The 23,261-nt window shown below is 43.0% G+C and overlaps 4 protein-coding genes across 5 annotated transcripts; all 4 read left to right on the top strand.

Moving 5' to 3' along the window:
* The first annotated feature begins 1,711 nt into the window (after window positions 1-1,711).
* LOC112874893 (pre-mRNA-processing factor 39) lies at window positions 1,712-9,987 on the top strand. Its single transcript, XM_025938462.1, has 14 exons — window positions 1,712-1,857; window positions 1,954-2,277; window positions 2,389-2,495; window positions 2,917-3,146; window positions 3,783-3,950; window positions 4,274-4,616; window positions 5,120-5,263; window positions 6,121-6,273; window positions 6,355-6,471; window positions 6,839-6,919; window positions 7,010-7,159; window positions 7,920-8,180; window positions 8,635-8,739; window positions 9,479-9,987. The coding sequence occupies exons 2-14, from the start codon at window positions 2,001-2,003 to the stop codon at window positions 9,608-9,610; spliced, it is 2,268 nt and encodes a 755-aa protein (XP_025794247.1). The 5' UTR covers window positions 1,712-1,857; window positions 1,954-2,000; the 3' UTR covers window positions 9,611-9,987.
* Window positions 9,988-10,514: 527 nt separating this feature from the next.
* Window positions 10,515-13,087, top strand: LOC112873991. Its single transcript, XM_025937115.1, has 2 exons — window positions 10,515-11,012; window positions 11,135-13,087. Exons 1-2 carry the CDS (start codon window positions 10,848-10,850, stop codon window positions 12,923-12,925), a joined length of 1,956 nt encoding a protein of 651 aa, XP_025792900.1. The 5' UTR covers window positions 10,515-10,847; the 3' UTR covers window positions 12,926-13,087.
* A 182-nt stretch (window positions 13,088-13,269) lies between these two features.
* LOC112874490 (cysteine proteinase inhibitor 8-like) lies at window positions 13,270-13,925 on the top strand. Its single transcript, XM_025937827.1, has one exon. The coding sequence runs from the start codon at window positions 13,323-13,325 to the stop codon at window positions 13,752-13,754; it is 432 nt and encodes a 143-aa protein (XP_025793612.1). The 5' UTR covers window positions 13,270-13,322; the 3' UTR covers window positions 13,755-13,925.
* A 76-nt stretch (window positions 13,926-14,001) lies between these two features.
* On the top strand, window positions 14,002-23,191 carry LOC112874488 (methionine--tRNA ligase, chloroplastic/mitochondrial). 2 transcript variants are annotated; one of them, XM_025937823.1, is made up of 12 exons: window positions 14,002-14,382; window positions 15,136-15,279; window positions 15,380-15,529; window positions 16,017-16,184; window positions 17,698-17,822; window positions 18,596-18,689; window positions 20,041-20,139; window positions 20,752-20,932; window positions 21,090-21,205; window positions 21,770-21,925; window positions 22,438-22,668; window positions 22,749-23,191. In XM_025937823.1, exons 1-12 carry the CDS (start codon window positions 14,107-14,109, stop codon window positions 22,911-22,913), a joined length of 1,905 nt encoding a protein of 634 aa, XP_025793608.1. In that variant the 5' UTR covers window positions 14,002-14,106; the 3' UTR covers window positions 22,914-23,191. The 2 variants fall into 2 exon arrangements, with proteins under 2 accessions (XP_025793608.1, XP_025793610.1); XM_025937825.1 differs by having other exon boundaries at window positions 14,014-14,382; window positions 22,438-22,566.
* The last annotated feature ends 70 nt before the right edge of the window (window positions 23,192-23,261 follow it).

The following is a 23,261-nucleotide window of genomic DNA, read 5'->3' on the forward strand; positions in this document are numbered from 1 at the left end:
ATACCTAAATTTATCTAAGTAAGTTACCTAACTAAATACCTACATCTACTGTCTAACTACATTTTCTAAATATGGTTTCTAACTGTCTAAAAAAATTACTAACTACATTATCTAACTAAACTACTAAAACTAATTAAATAAATTATTTAAAATTACCAAAATTGCTAACTACTACAATACCCAACTAAATTAAAAAACTAATTAAAAAATAAACTTACGGGAGGCCGGGCGGAGGAGGCCACGCTGGTTAGGCGAAGGAGGCCGGGCGGAGGAGGCCACGCTGGTTAGGCGAAGGAGGCTGGAACGGGCGGGCCGCGGAGGAGGCCGCGGAACGGCGGCCGGAGGACGGACGCCGGCGGACGGGCGGGCTGCGGAGGAGGCCGGAACGGGGGGGTTGCAGAGGAGGCCGCGGAAGGGCGGCCCGGAGGACGGGCGCCGGCGGACGGGCGGGCGGCAAGGGAGAGCAAGAGAGAAAAAGGGCGCAGTGAAAGAGAGGAAGAGGACGCGGTGCATAGAAAAGGGCTCGACGTCATAATCTGTGGCGTCGAGGCTAGGGTTTAAATTCGGAAATACGTAAATTTTTCTAAAAAAAAGCTAAAATGCAAAAAAGTACGGGCTGCGCGGCGCCGACCTTGATCCGTCTGATGCTTGGAGCGCATCGTGCATGCGTCTGATCGACGGAGCTCCGGCAAAGCAGGGTCGGATAGGGGCTGATTGTTTGGGTGAATCAGCCTCATCCAGGCTCTCCGGATGCATTGTGCACATGCACATGCACATGCAAATGCACCAACGAGCCTGGCTGCCCGGAAACGAGGATGAGGTCCGTTTCCCACGGGCCTGGCTCGCTGGATGCGAGTACCCATCAGTTAATGATGGTATTAAGTAGGCGATTAGTATAGATTACTAATATTAATATTTTTAAAAGATGATTAAAGTTTACTGAGGTAAACTAAGAATTATCAAAATATAACCATACAAAATAAACACTATAATGATACTTATTTATAATATTTTCGTAGCAATGAATGCATGCAACCAATTAAATTGTTATTGCATTCACAGAGCTTGGGCAGCCGGAGTCTGACTCCCGCATACGAGCCAGGCTAGGTACACCTAGCGCCAGCCAAGCTACAGATGAAATGTGCGTCCTTTGGCTAGGAGTAAGAAAATAGGATCGGATACATGGGGAAATGAATTCGGATATTTTGAATATCCATCTTTCAGTTTCCATCCTCTGCGGATCGGATACATATAGAAATTCAGATATCTTGGATACTTATTTTTCTCTCTTTCCGGTTTCCCTCCCTGGCTAGGAGCAAACGAGATAGGATGACTGGATGAGAGCGTCTTGGCTCCAACCTGGCTTTTAGCGGCACATGCACATCGGTTTCGACCCAGGCAGTCTTCCGGCGTGATGCACGCGGCCTCCACCGATGAAGTAGCTCGGCCCGATGCTGGTTTGGGCCGACGCGTGTCGGACGTGGGCTTTAGTAAGAAGCACAAAACAACCCAATAAGATGGATTCGCATCCTTCCTCCTGCCTGCAGCCTTTACGCAGCCGCCAGGCCCGCCGTGGGCTAACATGACGCGTAATTTGGCCACACGGCCACGGGCCGTGGGCTAACATGCTATTGGGCGCGCAAGCCCGCGCGCGAGCTCAAGCGTCTACCCCTGCGGCCCACCTATCCGCGCCTCTTCTTCCTCCAACCGCGACGCGTCCCCCGATCCAACCCTAACCCCTCCGTTCATCCGCTCTCAGCTCTCCGCATCGCCACTTCGGACGGCAGCGCCGAACCCCCTCCGCCTCTTCGCGGTGGCCCTCCCCGGCTACCGACTCCGCTCATCGGCGGCTCTCCGGTGCGTGCCCCTCACCCTCCCCTGCACTTTTACACGCTTCTTCCACTCCTCGGGCGTGAATTTAACCTTCCACGCTCTCTCCCTCTCTCCGCTTAGGGCTTCGTGCTGGTCGCTCGAGTTACGAATCCCGCGATTCGCGCGCAATGGAGCAAGATCAGAGCGTTGCTGCCGGTGTTGATTCCGGTAGCGCGGAGCCTGGTCCCATGGCTTCCGATTTCATGACTGCCAATCCTGATGCGAACGCGTACGCTGTCACCGTCGGGAGCGCCGAGGCACCTGATGCCTCTGCCTACCCGGCCGAGCACGGGGCGTTGAATGGGACGGCTGGCGAAATGGCTAATTACCAAGGAGCTACAGAGAACGGCGGCGCGGCCACCAACGAGATGGGCGAACCGGTTCCAGAGCCATCTTATGAAGAAGGTAATGTTGGGCTTGCAATCTCCCCCTAAATTTGTATCCTGGGGTCGCACGCTCCCCTGATTTTGTATCCTACCTGCAGTTTGCTCGTAACGTGTTGCTTTCCTTTTGCAGCTGTGCTGTCAGCGGAAGAGGCTAGGTTGTGGAGTGTTGTTACTGCGAATTCCTTAGATTTCTATGCTTGGACTGCACTTATTGATGAAACAGAGAAAAATGCTGAGGTAACGTCTGGTTTGCTGCTTGGCCATAAACTGTTCTTGAGACTTTGGCTGTGAGCTTGTGGTATGTGTAGATGAGCTAATTTGTAATTTTTACAACAGCTTATGATTATATGCTATTTCTCAATAGAACACAGTTGCTTCCTTGTTTTTTGTACAATGAGTTTGCAATTTTGAGTAATTACTTCATCCCTCTATCCTGATTGTAGATTTCGTGATCCTTGTGTTTCCTCCAGTTAGCTTGAACTTTGAACTGTTTGATGTCCCTGATACTTTGAGGTATCATAGTCTTGTGTGTCTTTGTTGTTTCAATAAAGCGCACTTGATGTAATCTATCTGAGTAGTCAATCATAATAAAAAATGGAACTCTTGATATGATGAAAATCTTTATGCTAATGTGTGTTTTTGTATATTTTCGCCCCAGAGCAATATTTTGAAGATACGGAAAGTGTACGATGCATTTCTCGCGGAGTTCCCTCTTTGCTTTGGTTATTGGAAGAAATATGCAGATCATGAAGGTAGACTTGACGGCGTCAGCAAAGTCATAGAGGTTTATGAACGAGCAATTCTTGCAGTTACTTATTCAGTGGACATTTGGTATAACTACTGTCAGTTTGCAATTTCAACATATGATGACCCAGATATCATCCGAAGGTACCAATCGTACACAACATTCCTAGTCTGATAAAGTTTATGTGTCTACCGTCTGTCTCCTGACTTAATTTTCAATGGTTGGGCATTTGAATTTTATGGTATGTAGGAATTCCTGATTAAGCTCTTTAGAATATGTTAGAGCTCTACTTGTCTTCCATGTCACAGCAATTTCCATCTGAAAATATGATATTGTCAAATTTCATGTATGTTATCAGAGTGGTTTGTCTGTCTTTGAATTCTAATGAGCCTATGGTCAATGACACAGTACTTTACCTGCCTCTAGTTACTAAATATAAACTATTTATTTCACCTTCTGTGGACTTAAAACCCTATGCAGGCATTTCTTTTGAGAAAATATTATTTCATACTTCATACATTAGCTGAGTAGTTATACCTGACATAATATCATGCTTGTTTGATAAAAGAAAAACTTTAGACCCGTACTGCATATGGTCATACTAGGTGTTTAGAAGCTTTTTATGTCAAGAATAATGGTCATTCCTAGATGTAAGTAGCTACTAGCATTTGCACATTCCAGTTAAATTGTGTTTTGATGTAGTTCTTTTTGTCTCTTGTTCCATTTTTGGATTAGTACTTTTCTCACCTTTTCAGTAACTTTGCCTCTTGTTTTTACAGACTGTTTGAAAGAGGTTTGGCTTACGTTGGAACAGATTATCGATCTAATATTTTGTGGGATGAGTATATTAAGTACGAAGAATCACTGCAGGCATGGAGTCATCTAGCTGTGATATATACAAGAATATTAGAGCATCCCATACAACAGCTTGATCGGTACTTTAATTGGTAAGTCAGTTGTATTATTTCTGTTATGAATATGGAAGTTTGGAAGTGAAGCTTTCTTTTGTGCATGTTATGTATCTGCATCATACTAAATGTTAGCTTCATTGGCTGATTAGTGGATCAAGGCAACATATTATTGACAACACTGTGCCATGTGTGAATTGAAACAAACACCTCTCCTTCATACCATTTCGTAATTTCCTAATCGTGCTTTTGATTGTGCTTGATATTTTAAGCACTTGAGTTGTGTTCACGATATATAATCGCATTTATGAAAATACAACAAATGCAAAAATATTGTTCTACTAATTGTTATTTTTGCACAGCCTCAAGGAATTGGCTTCAACACGGGATCTTTCAGAGATACTGACTGCAGAGGAAGCTTCTGTGTATGGTGTTGCTTCTGAGAACAGTAATCAAGCTCTTGATGGTGAGGCACATTCTGATGATCCTGATAAATCCAGCAAACCTGAAGCAGAGAACCTTGCAAAGTATATCTCCATGAGAGAAGAGATGTACAAGAAGGCTAAAGAGTATGAATCTAAGATTATTGGTTTTGAGCTAGCTATTAGAAGACCATATTTTCACGTCAAGCCTCTTGACAATCCAGAGCTTGAAAATTGGCATAGCTACCTTGATTTTGTCGAGAAGGAAGAAGACATTAATAAGGTATGGTTTTGCACTTCTAGCAACCTTTTGTCTTTTTTTTAGTAGATTTTATGGAATGTTTGGAAACTTATAACTTACAATCCAGTCTTATTGGCTCCACTATATGCTTTAACGGCTAGTATTTGGAGAAGCTTCCTTTATAATGGGATATTGAACTGAGGATAGAGCGTGGACATAATGTTTGGTTTCGATGAGGCTAAGTACTCCAAACTTTCATTTGGCAGTGGTCGTTCTGGGTTAATGATATATGGTACCAAATACCAGTTGTTTGAATTTTTAATCTCATATATGCAGGTATTTGCTTAATGCTCACCTTCTTAACCATCTATCTATCAAGCAAGGATGGTCCCTCCTTTCTTATGGAGGGGCCTCCGTAATCAGCTAATGGAGTAATCTGTGTGAACTTCTCTTTTTTTTTGTCAATAAAAAATTCATATTCCCTTTAGATACCCCCTTCCCCCCCTCATGCTTATGTTCTCTGATGGCGCCTTATACTTTTTCAGGTTATCAAATTGTACGAAAGATGTGTTATTGCGTGTGCTAGTTATTCCGAATTCTGGATCCGCTATGTGCAATGTATGGAGGATAAAGGTAGCCTAGAACTAGCAAACAATGCCCTGGCTCGTGCCACTCATGTTTTTGTGAAGGTATAATTTTTTCTGCTTTTTATGATTTCATTATCTCTTCTTTATCTGTTGTTCTGTTTGTGAATGTATCATCAACAAGGTTTGAATGTGGACCTAACCAAATTGTATGTCCACATTCTTGATCGTATCTTTCACTGCTGCATTATGTCTTGGTTTTGCACCTCTTAGATGAGTGTTCCTTTTAGTCCAGATTCCTTATTGGCATGAACGAATGCGAATAAAGAGAACAAAATGGGAAGTCAATTAAACAGCTGAATTAATTAGCTGAATTAGGAGCACTTGGAGATTAGCAATTAACGTACCTGAACCGTGACCTTTGTTACTTTTTGTTTAACCCCTAACTCTTCCTTTGGCTTGTGCCCTTTTTGTGTTTCTTATTCTTGTTTTCTGTGGGTTTCATCTCTAGCCTACCCCAACTTGCTTGGGACAAAAGGCTAAGTTGTTGTTGTTGTTGTTGTTGTAGGATCTTCAAATGTTTACTTACTCTTTACAGATGAAATTGCTGATGGTATTCTGATTTTGGAAGATTGGCTTTCTGAAATCTTATTTGAATGCAGATGCTATGACCAGCATAAAAATATACTGTCATGGTCAATTTTGGTTTCTGCGAGCTGATTTTTCTTTCTCGAACACGCAATCTTTGTATTAAAGGCAAAGAGAGAACAATCAGTCTGTTATAAAAGTAACTGCATCACCTCCAAATATGAGGCTTGAGTAGGTTGCAGAAACAACACGGATCTAATTGAGAAGAAAAACATAGATAACAATGTTTGATTTTGTGCAGTGCAATGTTATGTATGCTAGGTGGTTTTAGATTTGCTGATAGCTACACCCTGTTTCTCTTTGATTTTTAACAGAAGCAGCCAGAGATCCATCTGTTTAGTGCATGCTTTAAGGAGCTTAATGGAGATGTTTCTGGAGCACGTGCAGAATATCAACATCTTTACTCAGTACTATGTCCTGGCTTTCTAGAGGCCATTGTGAAGCATTCTAATATGGAGCACCGACTGGTACATCTTTGAACAAATAACCTTTCCTTTTTTCCTTTTTAAAAGCTTTGTAGAGTTTGTTTAATCTGTCTCTGTTTGCAGGGTGATAAAGAATCAGCTTGTTCAGTTTATGAGAAGGCCATTGCTGCTGAAAGGGAAAAGGAGCAAAGCCAGCTCTTGCCAACATTGCTTATTCAGTACTCACGCTTCTTATTTTTGGTAGGTTTTTATAACAAATTTTATATTATCAAAATGTGAAAAAATCATGGTTTACAAGCCTGTCTATGCTGTATATCTGACTGTTTTGACTGAACATGTGTGGTTAGCCATTAAAAAAGTAGTGTGAGAAACTACACCTGATCAGAACTCATATAGTAAGAAATATTTTATCTAGCATACATCTTGCAATTTGCATTTTTAAGCACTCAAGTTTTGTCAGTTTGAGCTAGGAGATGTTTTTCTCTTTGTTTTTTCAGTTACTGTTTATTGATTAGTTGATTGGATGGAACTTCCGGCATTATTCTATTTCTACCTGTTATCCACTATTTCAGTTGGTGGAATTTGATGTGTTCCTTGAAATGTGTAGGCCATCCGAGACTTGGAAAAGGCAAGGGAGACCTTAACTACATTGCATGAGCAATTGAACATAAGGAAACCAGTTCTTGAGGTTATGACTTTCAAGATTTTTCCGAATTCTTTTGATTTTCCTCTGCATCTTTGTCCTCAATTTGTCTAATATTACCTCTTTATTTTGCAGGCTGTCATTCATCTAGAGTCGATCTTTCCATGTGAAAAGCGTATCGACCTTTTAGATTCACTTGTGGAGAAGTTTGTTACACATGAGTCATCTCACGGAGAGGGGTCAAGTCTAGGCGACAAAGAAGAAATATCTTCCATATTTTTGGAGGTAATAATCAAAATCTGCGGCTCTTCTATATTATAGTTCCTTCTTGTTTGGCTAGATTACATGAATTTCATAGCTGAAGTGAAATTAGAAGTACGAAGTAAGATTATTCCCTAATGAAAGCCATATATGATAATGTTTTCCTTAAAATGGTGTATTTAGTGTTGATTTTTATAGTACAAGATTTAAAAAGATTACCAGGATTATATGCTATTAATGCTCTGACTAATATTTAGGGACCATAATATAACTGTTCAGTAGCATTATTTGAGTGCTCATCTTTTGGAAGATGAAGTATTTTGTGATAATATTTGCAAGCGATGGCTAGAGCCTCCAGTTGAGAGGCTGATGACCTGGGCTAGAACCTGTGTGCTCACAGGTCGTGTGAGTAGCTTCCTAAAAGGGTTAGGTACTCCCCTCTAAGAAAAAGCGAAGGCGACTTCACCTCCTGTGGTTGAGTCTTTTTGAGTTCTCATTTTTGGGAACATGAAGTATTTTGTGAAAATATTTGGAATTTTGGTTCAATGAAGGTGTAGAGTTTTGCAGCTTTTGTCTATGTAGCTAATCGAAAGTTATATGTAAGCAGAACTCTTGTTAAAGTCAAAGTCCTATTTTTGAATCACAGTGATCTCTGTTGTACTATCACATATGGTATTCTGCTATTGTTAGTGCTATGTAAATGAACTAAGTTATTTTTATTTTGTATTTGGGCTTTTCCAGTTAGATACTTCAGATTAATGACTCTTTTACAAATTGCCTACAGTTTTTGGATCTCTTTGGGGATGCGAAGTCAATCAAGAAAGCTTTAACTCGTCACACAACTCTCTTTTCATGCAAGAGAAGCATTCTGCCATCAAAGAAACGGAAAGCAGATGATGCTATTGTGTCAGACAGGGACAAGTTGGCTAAGACTGGTGGCACTCAGCCAGTCACGGGGACTGATCCTAATGCTTCCAATCCTCCAGTTTGGCCAGCGACTTCTGAAGCATCAGGGCAACAATGGGGAGCTGCTTATGCACCTCAGGTCACATATTCATATAAGTTTGCGAGATTCAGCTTTATATACTTTTTTTGGTGCTCTAATCGAGATAAGGACGGACTTTTGAAAAAAAAGAATAGAAGAGGGATACTGTTTAATTGTCTCTTTAAATCTTCCCAAACACAATAGATATAAATTGTTAAATATCTCAATGCCTCCTATTATGCCTACCTGAATTTGCAGCTATCATCCACGTTTCCTAAGCTGACACTTCACTGTAAATTGTTTCATTTGATTTGGCGTGCTCTTTGCTAGATCTAGAAGTTCATTCCTGTTATTCCTTTCACAACTGAGTTTGAATTATAGAACCCAGGTCCAGGGGATTTAGATGTTTTTTTTCTTTTAAAAATTGAAAATTAGTCACCTTTTCTATTTGTTTGGCTAAAATGATGCTGTTATGATTTTGTTGTTTTTGACTTCAACGTCTTTTGCATTGTAGGCTACATATCCTGCATACGGAACTTATGACTACAGCCATCAAATGCCTCAGCCTGCTGCGCAAGCTGCATATGGTGCTTACCCTCCAACATACCCTCCTGCTCAGGTACTGATTTTGATTTCTGCTTTTATTTTGGAAATGCTATGTTCAAAAGTCAAAACAATATGCTTAGTATCTTTCAAAAATAGTTGGAAGGAATGACCATGCTACAATCACTCTTCCCAACATCTAGATTTCCTACATGTATCCAGATCCCCAATAAGGACAATTACATTCGAATTTCAATTTGCCAAAAAATAGTCATGGCAGAGTAAAAGCTGTAATCAATTGTGTTTTAGGGTTGTAATTATTGTTATTCCGATGGTTCTCATCAGTCCATATATTTATTTCTGATGGAAGCTAGTTCTTAGGCAGTCTTATCCAAACATGGCATTATTTACTGGCAGTCAAAGTTACTGATGGTAATTGCAAACAGTTGCTTCTGATCTGTCAAACAAGTGATGTAGTCAGACCTACTGGCTGTAACCTATGTTTTGTTTAGTTACGTCATGTTTTTCGTTATGTGTGTCCAATCAGTATTACCATTTGCGGAAATGAACCCGCAGTAGATTATGCTCATCTAGATTAAACATGGCATTATTTACTGGCAGTCAAGTTTAACTCGAGCTGTTCCTCAACTTTCTCTGCTTACACTTGCCTCTTCCATCTGATATACTTCATTGTCCAATGAGGGTTTCCCCCATATGTTCACAACTACACTAACTTATATTGTGTTGTTTATTAAAAAAAACTTCTATTGTGTTGAAGGATGTCATCTGATTCAAATTTTGAAAACATATTTTAGGGTTACACGCAACAAAGCTACGCACAACCTGCAGCAGTGCCCGCAGCGGCACCAGCACCGGCACCGACAGCAGCTTACCCTCAGCAACCTGCGGCAGCTCCTCAACCCTACTATGGCACAACCTACTACTGATCTGTAGAGTGATCCTGGATGGTGATTCAGCGAGCCTGTGAACCTGCCTTCACGCATGTGGTGTTCTGCAGTCTAATCTGCAGGTTTGCCTGTGCCAGGCCAAAGGTATCGCAAGGCCCTTTGTACGGCTAGTTTTCCTGGTGTCAGTGTCGAGGTGTAACTCGCCTTATCTGGATGCTATTTGCGGTAGTGTACCGTGGATGACCACTTGAGCCCATCTGAGATTTGTATAGGCAGAACATTATGTTTGCTAGCATCTGTCTAGGAATTTTCATTTAGCTTAATGCTTACTGTAGACATCATAATTGGTAAAGCGGTGTTAGCAATGCTTATGATTTGCCATTTCATAATCAACATAATTTGTGGTTCGTGGCCCATTTGGTTGTGAATTTTCCCGGTTGTCGTTGTAAACTCTACCCGGCTATCGTGGTTGTAAAGTCTGCCAGACTTTCTTCTTTTAAATCCCGGCTGCTGCTAGCGAGATTCCCGTCAAAGCTCTTTCGGATTCTCAGCTAAGGCGCATGATTTGCCGGCAGAGTACGCGTGCGCGTTCGCTCCGCCTGGGACATTTTCTGGCGCCGCATATTCAAGCACCACGGTGGGTGCGGGAGCAGACCAGCCCAGGCTGATAAGCAGCCGCGCCCGGTCGTACGCACCTAAATATGCGGCAGCGTCAGAGTCTGAAATCGCGCCACCGGAGCCTCGCAGATCGCTGCTGATGGATGAAGCAAAGCGACAGCGGCGGCTTGCCCTTGGACTCACACGACGAGTTCACGGCTAGCCGCATCGGCGTCTCCACGACCAAAGCGCGTCGCCTCGTGGGCATAGCAGCCACCACGTTTTCCTTGGATTGCAACGGGCAGTGGCCGCACGCGCACCCTCTCGTCTCGTTCGCCACGGCACCTTGTCTTTGCCGGCTCCGCGCGTCCCGGCTCTTTTGCCTATATCTACCTCCCTTGCCCACTGATCTCCTCGTCTCCAGTGATATCGATGCACCCGTGCTGCGGCTGTGAGTGACCTGCTCAGCTCAGCTCAGCTCAGCTCTGAACTAGGTACGTGAGCTTTCCTGTGGATACCTTCGGAAAAAACAAAGGTCTGCTGCAACTTGTTCAATCTCCCAGTTCACACGATCTGTAGTGGCAGAGCTGTTGAATACTTGTACCCTTTTGTTCATCTACCCAATCATCCAAATTGAAACATAACGGACTGACCTCTTCCAGTTCCAGACCACGCATGGATGATGACAAAGATATCAAATCTTGTTGTTTACCGGGTGCAGGAAACTGCAGGCCTAGGAGAACTGATGGCCGAGATCGACACTAGACCATTAGAATCCGTGCAGGCAGCCGTGAGCATCTTCGACCGGGGAGGCGAGCAGAGCAGGCTCAGTCCAGACAGAAATGTGCGTGCCTACCTAGATATCCATGGCGTAAATCTGCCATTGAATCCGCTCTATATATTTTCCCAACTTCCTTCGTCTGATCTGACGCTACCGAACCAATCACATGTCGGTGTGAAACGCAGGAGGAAGAGATCGCCATCCTGACCAAGGAGCTCGCGACCTGCAAGCTGCAGCTGGAGGTCAGAGAGAGCCAGCACAAGCAAGCGACCCTGAAGATCGAGACCCTCGAGAAGGCCGTGCGGGAGCTCTCGGACCAGTACGAGAAGGACTGCATGGACGCGCACATGCGCATCGCCCAGCTGGAGGCCGAGAACATCGCGATCATGAGCCGGCAGGCGGAGGCGGACGGCGAGCGCAGGGCCCTGCGGGAGGAGCTGGCCGCCGCGAGGGGCCAGCTCGGCGAGGCCAGGGCGTCGGTCGCCTTCGTGCTGCGGGAGGTGGAGGCGATGGAGACGAGGGCCATCCTGGAGCGGGAGAGCACCAAGGACGCGCTGGCGCGGATCCTCCTGCTCAACGAGACGGTGCTGTCGTCTGCGGTTGCGGCGATCAGGGCGGAGGAGGAGAGGTCGGTGTTCTTCCAGGAGGCGACACTCCAGTTCTTCAACTCTGAAAAGAATTTGGAGGTGGCGAGGAGGCAGATGGAGATGATGGAGAGGATGGAGGCGGAGCTGCTGGCGAAGACGGTGGAAGTCGAGTATCTGCGGTCAGAACTCGAGCAGGTCAAGGTAATTTGCTTGTCGCCTGCAGAAGGTTCTGATGCAACGGTTGTCACAGGTGCTGGTTGCGACAACTTGGATGATCGTGATCAGGATCAGGCATGTGAACCAACTGTGAAAGATAGTGAAGCGCAAGCGGAGTTCACGTTTCAACACTCACCAGAGGAATGCTTCGTTTCTGAAATCTTCAGAAAGGACGGTCATGTCACGACGTCTGATGGCAACAAGACGGAAATCGAGATATCCGAAGATGTAATGGAGGATAGACAAGGAGCAGGTGCTATGGTTCAGGGCACGACAGTGGCTGGAGGGAACCCCGATGCTCAAGAGACAAGTTGCCTTGTTGCCAAAATCTCTGGAGAAGAGCACCAGGCCATTCAATCAGATGGCAAAAATATCGAAGCTGAAAACGATCAAGAACCAGCTGAATCAGACGGCGCACTTCCAAAAACCACGGCGTGCCAAGGTAATGAAAACCTCCTGCATGATCACGAGGAGGCCAAGGCAGCAGACACCAACTTTGTCCTCGAGAGTTCAAGGGACGATTTCCAGAGCGTGTACTCTGACGCCAAGGACATCAGCATCGCCGAGCCTGTAAACGTCGCGATCGCAGGAATCCACGAACCACCAGCGGGAGCAGACGCCGCAGCTCAGACCCCCACGCCGCGCGAAGGCAACCCAGACACTAGCGTCGTGGACGCGGAGATCGCCTCCAAAGGCGAGGACGAGTTCTACACGAAGGAGCTGGAGCCCGAGCCGGGACAGGGAGGGAACAGGCTGGATGGGTTCGTGCTCGTGTCGAGGAGCGGCGACGCCGACGTCGTGGCCAGGGACAAGCAGCTGGACGCGGCGCGCACGGAGATCAGCGACCTGCGGTTCAGCCTGGAGGAGGCGGTTCGGCGGGCGGAGCTGGCCGAGGAGGCGAAGGCGGCGCTGGAGCGGGAGCTGAGGGAGGAGCTCCGGAGGAAGCAGCAGACGCCCTCGCGGCGGCGCGCGACGTCGGACTCGGAGGACGGCGGGCGCCAGGCGCGCTACGGGGCTCCTCCGACGCCCGCGCCCACGCGGTCGACGCCGTCACATACGCCCGGGACGACGCCGACCACCAGGGCGCTGAGAAGCGCCCGGCCGGGAGGGGAGCACTTGCCGATGCCGCGCTGCTTGACGCTGGGAAAGGTGCTGAACATGAAGTACAAGTGAACGTTTTGGTTCCCCATGTTCTTGTGATGCAGAAAAGGCTGCTGAAAGTCTGAAATTGTAGTGTACAATATCTATAAGTACGAGTACTATCTATAAGTACAATTTTTTTTTTAAAAAAGAAAAGGCAGATACTCCTACTTCGTTTCTGAAATTAGGAGGATTGGAGCCTATCTAGCACTAAATTAATCGGTTGCTATCTAAAGTAAGGTTAATAATATATGTATTGTAGGATACGATTGATTAGTTTTAAATTTGCCAACTCTGAGATATTAGATGTCTAGGCACCAATTAATTGATTCTTACTAAACCTCATCTCAAACACTGAGACAGCGAGACTGTATCCATTTCCATTCCCCTCCCCGATCCGCTTGTGATGTTGCCTTAGCACTATTTAACGATGCCCGTACCGTCGTCACAGGCAGCGAGTGGTAGCCCACAGAAAAGCTGCTCTGTCCAAGCCTGCCTCAAACATCACAAAGCCATGAGGACCTGCAGCCTCCTCCTCGTTGCCACTGCCGCCGCCGCCTTCGCCGTCGCCGCCCCCGTCACGGCGAACCTTGGGGGATGGGGGGTCATCCCCGACGTCGAGGACGCCCACGTCCAGGAGATCGGCGCGTGGGCGGTGGCGGAGCACGTCAAGCGCGCCAACGACGGGCTCAGGTTCGGCAAGGTGGCGCGCGGCGAGGAGCAGGTCGTGGCCGGCGTGAACTACCGGCTGGGCATCGTCGCGGTGAATCTGGCCGGTCAGAACGCCACGTACAGCGCGGTCGTGTACGAGCAGATCTGGACCAACACGCGCCGGCTCCTCTCTTTCGACCGGGCCAAGTGAGCGAGCGACGATCCTTGATTCTAGCCTGGAGCGATTAGGTTTTGTCGGTTCAGGATTTTTGGATGTAATAAGATGTTGCGGCCATGCTATCCGGGTTTTGGGGAAAAGCTTTTCATGGTCTTGGTCATTATTATCTAGTACTGAATTACGGATCATTTTAGGACTTGTATGGACCCATCAAAATTGTGGAAAACTAATTGCCGGCCCAACAACATTCGTCGGGTCCAGCCCAACAACACACCTCAACGCCCCTGTCCAATCCACAGTTCCACACTCGCGCTCTCGTCTGCTCACGGCCGCGCGACCCAAACCAAAACCCCTCCCCCATCCATCTCCTCCGGTGTCGACCGCCATGGCCGCCGGGCGGGCCTTCCTCGGCGCCCCCTGCTCCTCCCTCGCCACTGGTGCCCGCCGCCTCGCCTTTGCTTCGCCTCCGCCCCGGACGCTCGCCCCTGCGCTCCGCCGCCGCGTCCCGGGCCGCTGCGTCGCCTCCGTCTCCTCGTCCCCCGACGCGGCCTCCGCACCGGAGCCCTACGTGCTCACCACGCCACTCTACTACGTCAATGCCCCGCCGCACATGGGAAGCGCCTACACCACCATCGCAGCCGACGCCATCGCCCGGTTCCAGGCAAGCCTTCTCGTCGTGCGACTGCAATCGCTGTGTTTCGATCAGTTAGGTGTCGGCTAAAATGGCAGCAATCCCGCGCATCCGCGGCCCGCGGGTTCCGTGAGTTCCACTGCAGCAGTAGCACTAATATTTTACAAGCATTTTGGGATAAAGTAATGTCTTACAAACACGGGCACAGACACGTTTTGTTAAGGGTCAATTGTGGTATGACGCGATTAAACGTTGGATGGTCAGGTAGTGACGCACCACTCTGTTGCGCATGCATTGCCCGAATGGAGAGAGGGATTCTATATTTTCCATATACTCTTAGAGCATCTCCAGCAGATTACTCATCTCTCATACCCTATCCTATGAGTTCATAGTTTTTTTTTTGAAATAAGTTCATAGTTATTGCTTCATACTATGTCAGTTTCTAGTTGCGCCCTTGATGAAGTTTGTTACCCTTACAATGTTACTGTAGCGGCAACAGAACATCGTGGTCTGCTGAATTTTACATGCGTACTCTTTTTCACTTGAATGATAGGGTATCTAAGTTTGACTGTTTGAGCTATCGGGAATGGAAAGCTTTGGCTTCAGTTGCTTTTTTAGATAAAGGTTCACTTTCTTTAGAAGGAAGCATATAAATGTTTTACACCAAGTTTGCTGGAATTACCAGCTCGTATCATTTGCCCAAACAGCTTAAGCTAACACGTGACTTTAGTTGCTTAACTCTCACTATCTAACAGTCCATTGATGATGCTTCTGTGGTTGCAGAGGTTGCTAGAGAAGAAGGTTATATTTATTACTGGAACAGATGAACATGGTGAGAAAATCGCCACTTCAGCGGAGGCTAGTGGTAGAAACCCAAAGGAGCATTGTGATGCTATTTCAAGTTCATATAAGATGCTCTGGGCTGATGTACGTCCATAGTTCCAAGTTCCAGTTTACAATGCTGTTGACCACAGAGTAAATCATGAGCTTACTTTAGTCCTCCAAATTTATTTCACATTTCTTGCAGTTAGACATAGAATACGACAAGTTTATCCGGACAACTGATCATAAGCATGAGGGTGTTGTCAATGAATTCTATTCTAGAGTATTAAGCAGTGGTGACATATATAGAGCTGACTATGAAGGACTTTATTGTGTTAACTGTGAGGAGTACAAGGTAAGCTTCTGCCTCAAGTCTCAACTTTCTTATATAGTACTAAGCCATTTTCAATCAAATAAGGTAGTACCATCAAATATACTAATCAATAAAGATATATTTGATTATTTGCTGCGATAAGTTACCTATTAAGTGGGTTTGCTGTCCAATATTCTTTTCTGGTTTTACATGGATAAATATCTTGGCTATTTGATCATTTTTGGGGGGGACTGATGTCTATGTCAGTTACCATGCCTAAGATGTCTTGAGTGCAAGTTGGATTAGCTTTTTGGCCCTTTAAAAACTTAAATGCAAAATCAACAGTGCTAAAATGCAAGGTTTTTGCTATGCTAATGAATATATGGGTGTGCACTATATAATTGTGTGATGTATTTTAGCTTCATAATTGTTTATGTTATGCAGCTACATTATGCCATGTGCACTTAAGTGGATGACCTTATTTTCATTATTAGTTCTTGTAATAATGTTTGGTTTCAAGTGGATGCAGGATGAAAAAGAGCTGGCCGAAAACAATAGCTGCCCTGTGCATTTGAAGCCTTGTGTAGCAAGAAAAGAAGATAACTATTTCTTTGCCTTGTCAAAATACCAGCATAAGTTGGAAGAGCTGCTGGCAAGAAATCCTGATTTTGTAAGGCCATCACATCGCTTGAATGAGGTGAGATTTTATTTCTACTTGTTATATGCTTTTGTTCTATCTTTCTGTGACTATTGAGTTACTGTACATCAATGTAAATTGTGGTGGAAACTATAGACTGTGCAAAAAATGCAGACTTATCAGATAATTTGAGCACAGACAAGGAAAAAGTCCAAAAAACTATTTAGACATATTTGTTCATGAAGCTTTGCACTATTTTTGTTGACATATGTCTTCCTGAATCTTTTCCACAATTTTTTCGATTATGTTTGTGTTTTCAAGCATGTACTAACCAAAAAAAGAAATTTCATTGGGTAAAATGCTGTTTGCATATTCAATAAAAAATGATGCTGTACATTTTCTTATAGTTATTGTGTCAAGTAGTGACTCCAATGAGATCTTGACTAGGTTAAAGATAGAAACTAAGATGATATCATTTACCAGATCTGGGAAAAGAAAACTTCCAGCATTGCTTCATGTAGGAAAAAAGGAGACTTAGTAGTTAACACTTAACAGATATTGAAGAGGCTCTGCCAGCCACAATTGCTGCTTTGTATACTTTAGTTTGTGCAGTTAGATCAATATATCATTGACAATGAATGTAAACCAAGCTAAGCCCTAGCGGTCGAAATTTTTCCTTGCTGCTGCAACTTGCAAGTTAGGCTTACCTTGACTCCTCTATGTACATATACACATCAGCGCATATGCATGTTGAAAGCAAGGTCTGACCATAGCTGCAATGTTTCCCATGTAACAAATTCTGTAGTCGCCTGAAAAAGGGCTGGGCATCTTATTAAGTAACAGCGCCGTGGTCATATTTTATTTCTATTCGATTAAATTTGCAATAAAGCGCCCTGTTATTTTCTTGCATCATGACAATATCAAGAATAAATTTCTTTCCTGCTATTGCAATTTTATCCAATCCCTTGTTTGCCACTGTCAGTGATACAGGGGAGCCCATGTATCATTGAGATATTGATGGCAAACAATGGACTGCAAAACTTTGCAATGGCAAATAAGGAATTGAAGCCAATATCAAAAACTCGGCCTGCGGGGGGGAGAAACCCCTGAGCATTGAATAAGAGTAGACCCCTCACGCAGGCCGAGAAAACCCCCGAACCCCTGCCCCACCCTTACACGGGGGCGCCGTTACCCATGTGAATGCGGGCCCAGACCTTCCTTTCGTGCTTTGGTGTGGCGGCAGGCGAGGGGATTTTTTTAACCTCAGCCTGAAATTCGCTCCCACCGGGAGTCGAACCTAGGACCTGAGGAGTGCTACTGAGGCCACCTAACCAATCCGGCTAGGCACCCGTTCGCCGAAGCCAATATCTAAACCAACAAATGTTCAAGTCTCATGTTTTTGAGCGAAATATTCAATATTTTGGTTTCCAGTTACATATCAGTCTTGCTGTTTCATATCAGTCTTGCTGGGTTGCCTTGTTACATATCAGTCTTGCTGTTTGGATATGCTTAATTTTTGTTGTTTTAGAATGTACATGTTCTTCAGTCTGTCTCATGAAGACACAGCTTGTAGGTCCAAGGCTGGATTAAAGGTGGATTAAGAGACTTTTCTATTTCCCGTGCATCTGTTGACTGGGGTATTCCAGTGCCAAATGACACCAAGCAGACAATATATGTGTGGTTTGATGCTCTATTAGGGTACATTTCTCGCTTCACACCTGCTTATTTGCATGTGACTATGAATGGAGACTTGCATATTGTATGGGTATTCTTGTGCCATTAATTCATGTTTCTTGTTACTGTCACACAAGTTTAGAAGATGTTCAACTTCTATATATTGTACTTGACAAATTATTAGAGTACTTGCCTTCTGTTTCGAAGCTTTAAGTGTCTGATGATAACCTGATGACCATGTTTACATTTTTGGGATGCTTTGCATTCTTAGAATTTGTTATTTCTAGAAGGGTTACTGCTTGTTAAGGCCACTTGTTGTGGCCCTTTGTAAGTGATAACATTTTTAGTATTCTCTTCACTGTTCATGCATGTTGGGTTTTGTTTCATTGTGCTACAGATAATAAACGTTTCTTAAAAAGCAACATGTATGTTAAATTTCATAGTAGACATATTAATCCATTTTATATCAGATAGACATTTTACTACTTAAGTATAATTTAGCCCGTGCATGCAATAGAAGAACAGGGAGCTTTTGGACCTTATTTTACTCTGCTATTTTGGTTGAGGACTTGAATCTTCAAATTAGCATGAAGATTGTATAGAAGAACAGGGAGCTTTTGGACCTTATTTTACTCTGCTATTTTGGTTGAGGACTTGAATCTTCAAATGAGCATGAAGATTGTATCTCTTTTAGAGTTCTTGTTCCCAAATCCAACAACTCAAGTACATAGTTTAATGCAGTTCAGCTACCCTTTGTTTTCATTTAGTTTAACTATTCCATATGTTTGTCTCTGTAGGTATATTTCAGCATTACTAGATGATGGTGAGCAGGCAAGTTTGCAGCAAGCTATTGATCATGGTTGGCCTGCTTCCCTGCACTTGATAGGAAAGGTATGTTCCAGGCATTTTTTATAGCATTTTGAAGCATTCATGTTCCTTTACTGTTGGCTTCTCTTCTCATTCATAATTCATACATTTATTTGGTTGCTTGTATTTTCTTTTGATGGTAAGGAACTCTTATAAATGGTTTTGAAGTTAAACTTGGATAGTACCAGACTACCAGTTGGGCTTAACATATCTTTTAAAGGGAAAAAAACACTGTTAATATGCAAATGATATATTTAAATTAAGAAATCAGCATGAACTCTTTTCTGTTCTATAGATGAACCAACTAACATCACATGGTGCACATAGCTTTTTGTATATGGAGAAATTTTTCACTCACTCTGTCTTCCAATTTTTAAAATATAACCCAGTTTAACCTTATTTGTGCTGACTCCTGCTCGACAATCCTCTACATGGGGCTTGGGCTATAAAAATCTGATGTGGTATGGTAGCTGAGTACTTTTGTGGCGTAAAATCTTGCAAAGATCATTGACATATTGACAATTTTGATAAAACTGTTGAGAACTTAGAGTGGTAAGGTCCCAGCTGAAACAGCTTTGTGAGAAGTAGCTTTTAATTTTTGAAACTGACAATACCGGCACTTAGCTTCACATAGAAAAACTGTAGTACTCTACATTTTGAACCTAATTAATCACTGTTAGTCCATAGAAAAATGCAAGCATAGGGTGGGGCCATGGCCCTCTCTGGTCTCCAATATCCTCACCCCTACATCAAATAGAACCTTGTTCTTGTATGTTAATCTACTAGCCTCTTATTTGTCGCTTCTAGATTGGTTAGGTGGCCTTAGTAACACTCCTCAGATCCTGGGTTCGACTCCCGGTGGGAGCGAATTTCAGGTTGAGGTTAAAAAAAATCCCCTCGCCTGCCTACACGCCAAAGCACATGGAAAAGTGGTCCTGGCCCGCTCTCACACGGGTTACGGTACGGGGAACGGCACCCCTATGTAAGGGTAGGGCAGGGGTTCGGGGGTTTTCTTGGCCTACATGAGAGGTCTTCTCTTAGTCAATGCCCAGGGGCCGTCATACCCCCCGCAGGTCAAGTTTTTTTAAAAAGAAACTTGCCTTTTATTTGTGCTGGAGAACTTGTATTTTAAACATTTGTACTTTGTTTATATTTATCTACTGCTTAGAATATTTTTCTTATTCCCCATCCATTGCGAAATGCAAATTAAGAGTGCTAACATATTTTTCTAGAGCTGGTCAGTAATGTAGGGCATTGATACCGATGTTCATTTTACAAGCAAGAATATTGGAGGAGATTTCTGATTATTTTTTTATAAAAAATGCCCATAGATTATGGTTTGTGATGAGGTTGTGTTTGTGTTCGTGTACCTCAGGACATATTGCGGTTTCATGCAGTTTACTGGCCAGCCATGTTAATGTCAGCAGGTATAAGTGTTCCTGATGCAGTTTTTGGTCATGGCTTCTTGACAAAGGTGATCTTACTTATTTTGAACTTCCTGTTTCCATTTCTACAGCCCTGACAACAATATAGCAATGTGCCATAAGTAAATAATAAATAGTAAATGAGTAATCATTGTTATGTATAAAGGAAAAGATATCATGACAATTTGAGGATGGCATATTTCTTTAAACTGCATTGCCCCATATTATACGTACATTTCCCCATCTAAATTTTTGGATGTCCGTTGATGAATGATATAGTTTCATTGTGTAGTTTAGTAATGTTCTACTTATCCATCACTGTTCCTGCCTTACCTCTTTAGCTTTTCCTATTTTGAAATTTTCGTTGTGTTAGTAGCATGAATCGCTTAGATATATTTGCTCACATTTCAATATTTTGTGGATCCTGGATTACTCTTCAGATATTTTCACTGCATGCAATAGCATCTCTACCTTACAACACATTATGTTTTACCGTCTGAATCTTATTACTTTTATGCCGTCCAAGAATGATATTGTTCAGGGTATCTCATTACATAGCCTTTTCCCAACATTGGCTGGTATCTCAAATGTAGCTATGTAGGTATGGCCATGTAGCTCATGATAAAAAAGGGTATGTGACAGTTTATGTTTTAAAATTGTAGGATGGTATGAAGATGGGGAAGTCATTAGGCAACACACTTGAACCAAAAGATCTGGTAGCAAGATTTGGTGCTGATGCTGTTAGGTACTTCTTCTTACGGGAAGTAGAATTCGGCAATGATGGGGACTATTCAGAAGAACGCTTTATCAATATAGTCAATGCTCACCTTGCTAACACAATTGGTATTTCTACTCAAGTATCTTTGTTTTTGTAACATGTATATACTCTTTGTGTGCGCTAAAACTTATTATGCCTTTTGTCGTCTTTCTTCACACAGTTTTCCTTTTAACTATGCATCTTTTTGTGTTAATAATGATATCGCTTTACTCATTTGAATAGGAAACCTCCTTAATCGCACACTTGGGCTTCTAAAAAAGAACTGTAATTCCACACTAGCGTTTGACTCAATTGCTGCAGCAGATGGAGTACCACTCAGAGAAAATGTAGAAAACCTGGTAAGTAGGTCTATGAGAGGAGTGGAGGATTTAATGATAAACCATAAGTTTTTGAAACAGGCTGTAGAAAGACTTAGCAAATGTAAGGTCTCAATTATAAATTCAAATAGAAGTTTGCGTTTTGTAAGTGAATTGATTCCATATTTATACCTCAGTAAAGCTAAAACTTTTAATAGTAGTGAGTTGCTCTCTGGTCTACAATATCCATATGCTTGGTGTCTACTCCCATATTTTGTTTGGTATACACCAATACTACAGTGTAAGTGTAATGCTCTTGTAATTTTATTTCTTAGTGTATAGCAAATAAAGATATCTACCATTGTTGTCCTAGGTTAACTGGTTATGATTTATGGATTTGTCGTTCTATTAACATGTGGTGAGAAGGGCCCTTTTTGTATTGTCAGTATGTGTTGCCAATCATGTTTTGGTTCAATCTGTTGTTCAGACCCATGATACATCTGGATGTTTCAGACCACTGTCTGCTATTGTCTGCCTAATAAATACCACATATTTGCATGTCCTGTTGTGTATCTGTTAGTATCACAGTGAAAATTATTTGTACAGGTGGACAAGGCAAAGCACCATTACGAAAATCTTTTGCTGTCATCAGCATGTGAATCTGTTTTAGAGATTGGTAACCTTGGAAACTTGTACATCGATGAACAAGCACCATGGTCCTGTTTCAAGAAAGGGGGTGAGAGTGCTGAAAAAGCTGCAAAGGTAAACAATTGAAACTATTGTTTACTCTCATCAGTTTTTCATGTATTTTTAGATGTCATTTGCCAAATCTTAATTACTGAAAGTTCAAATTTGAAGGGTCAAAAGTCAAATCACATCTCAGCCTATGCTAGTGACTTCCTTTGGATCTTCCAAATTCTCTTGTTGTTATACAATTCACAGCATCCTAAGCCCTGATTTCACTGTGTCTGATGTTATGCTATGTTACAACATCAGTAATAAATCTTATTTGCGCTTAAAATTTCTTCAATGTATTTTTAATGATCTAGATAATGCTATTTGATATGAGATATGGAGCTACTCATTAACTATCTACATTGTTTGTTCTATTGTTGTTAAATATTTGGATGAATTAATATATATTTGTTATTTCAGCTGTTCTTTGGCAAGTTACGCTACACATTTATGAAATTACGCTTATCTACGCAGTATTGATGTCTGAAAGATGAGTAGATATGACCTGTTCTCTTAATTCTGTCTCCTTTTATCTACAGGATCTTGTAATTATTTTAGAGACGATGAGAATAATTGCAATTGCGTTAACACCTATCACCCCAAGCCTTTCGCTGAGGATTTATACGCAGCTTGGTTTTACAGAAGACCAATTCAGGGTATTGAGATGGGTATGTTCTATTATTAGAGATATGCTCTCTGATTTCATTTCCTTTTCTTTGCAAGTATTATATGGTCATCCTCCGAAATATAGTTTAGCATCCTCAGAAAAGGTAAGAGGTCAAAAACATTTACATTTGATGTGCCTCAATATTGTTCCTAAGCATGTAATTTTTGTCAATTATGCCCCCAGGAGGATACAAAATGGGGAGGCTTAAAAGCAGGCCAGGTGATGATGGAGCCAAAGCCGGTCTTTGCAAGGATTGAAACTGAGACGAAAGAGGAAGCTCAAGCAAGTTCAAAGGCTGCAAAAGGTGGGAAGAAGAAATCACCCAGTAAAGGTCTTGTAGAAGCATAAATCACCAGCAATTCCTTGCAAAAAAAAACTGTCACATATTTATAGTGTAGATAACAGATCACCAGCAATTCTAAACCTGACTCAAGAAGGCATGGAATTTTTTGAGAGAACTGACTTGCAGTTTTTGTTATCCCAAGGGTTCCAATTTAATGTAGTACAATTTTAACCCTTTTTAACGAGCCAGCATGAGTCTTGCCGGATTATATGGAGACTGCTAGGTATGGCCTAAGTAACTCTGTAACCTTCACCTCATGACGATTGTTGCACAGGTTAGTTTCCTTGTGTTTGGTTTCAGTTTCTGGCTTGCTGCTGGTATCTTTTGGACCTTAATTTTTCTGTTATAATTGG

The sequence above is a fragment of the Panicum hallii genome, chromosome 9 (assembly GCF_002211085.1).
Source record: "Panicum hallii strain FIL2 chromosome 9, PHallii_v3.1, whole genome shotgun sequence".
NCBI lineage: Eukaryota > Viridiplantae > Streptophyta > Magnoliopsida > Poales > Poaceae > Panicum > Panicum hallii.

Bases quoted from the DNA above. Each gene is read 5' to 3' on its own strand.
- LOC112874893 (XM_025938462.1), top strand. From the start codon at position 2,001: ATGGAGCAAGATCAGAGCGTTGCTGCCGGTGTTGATTCCGGTAGCGCG. The intron at 6,920-7,009 runs GTTATGACTTTC...TTTATTTTGCAG, and splicing joins TAAGGAAACCAGTTCTTGAG to GCTGTCATTCATCTAGAGTC. The intron at 7,160-7,919 runs GTAATAATCAAA...AATTGCCTACAG, and splicing joins TATCTTCCATATTTTTGGAG to TTTTTGGATCTCTTTGGGGA.
- LOC112873991 (XM_025937115.1), top strand. From the start codon at position 10,848: ATGATGACAAAGATATCAAATCTTGTTGTTTACCGGGTGCAGGAAACT. The intron at 11,013-11,134 runs GTGCGTGCCTAC...TGTGAAACGCAG, and splicing joins GGCTCAGTCCAGACAGAAAT to GAGGAAGAGATCGCCATCCT.
- LOC112874490 (XM_025937827.1), top strand. From the start codon at position 13,323: ATGCCCGTACCGTCGTCACAGGCAGCGAGTGGTAGCCCACAGAAAAGC.
- LOC112874488 (XM_025937823.1), top strand. From the start codon at position 14,107: ATGGCCGCCGGGCGGGCCTTCCTCGGCGCCCCCTGCTCCTCCCTCGCC. The intron at 20,140-20,751 runs GTGATCTTACTT...TTAAAATTGTAG, and splicing joins GTCATGGCTTCTTGACAAAG to GATGGTATGAAGATGGGGAA. The intron at 21,926-22,437 runs GTAAACAATTGA...TTTTATCTACAG, and splicing joins GTGCTGAAAAAGCTGCAAAG to GATCTTGTAATTATTTTAGA.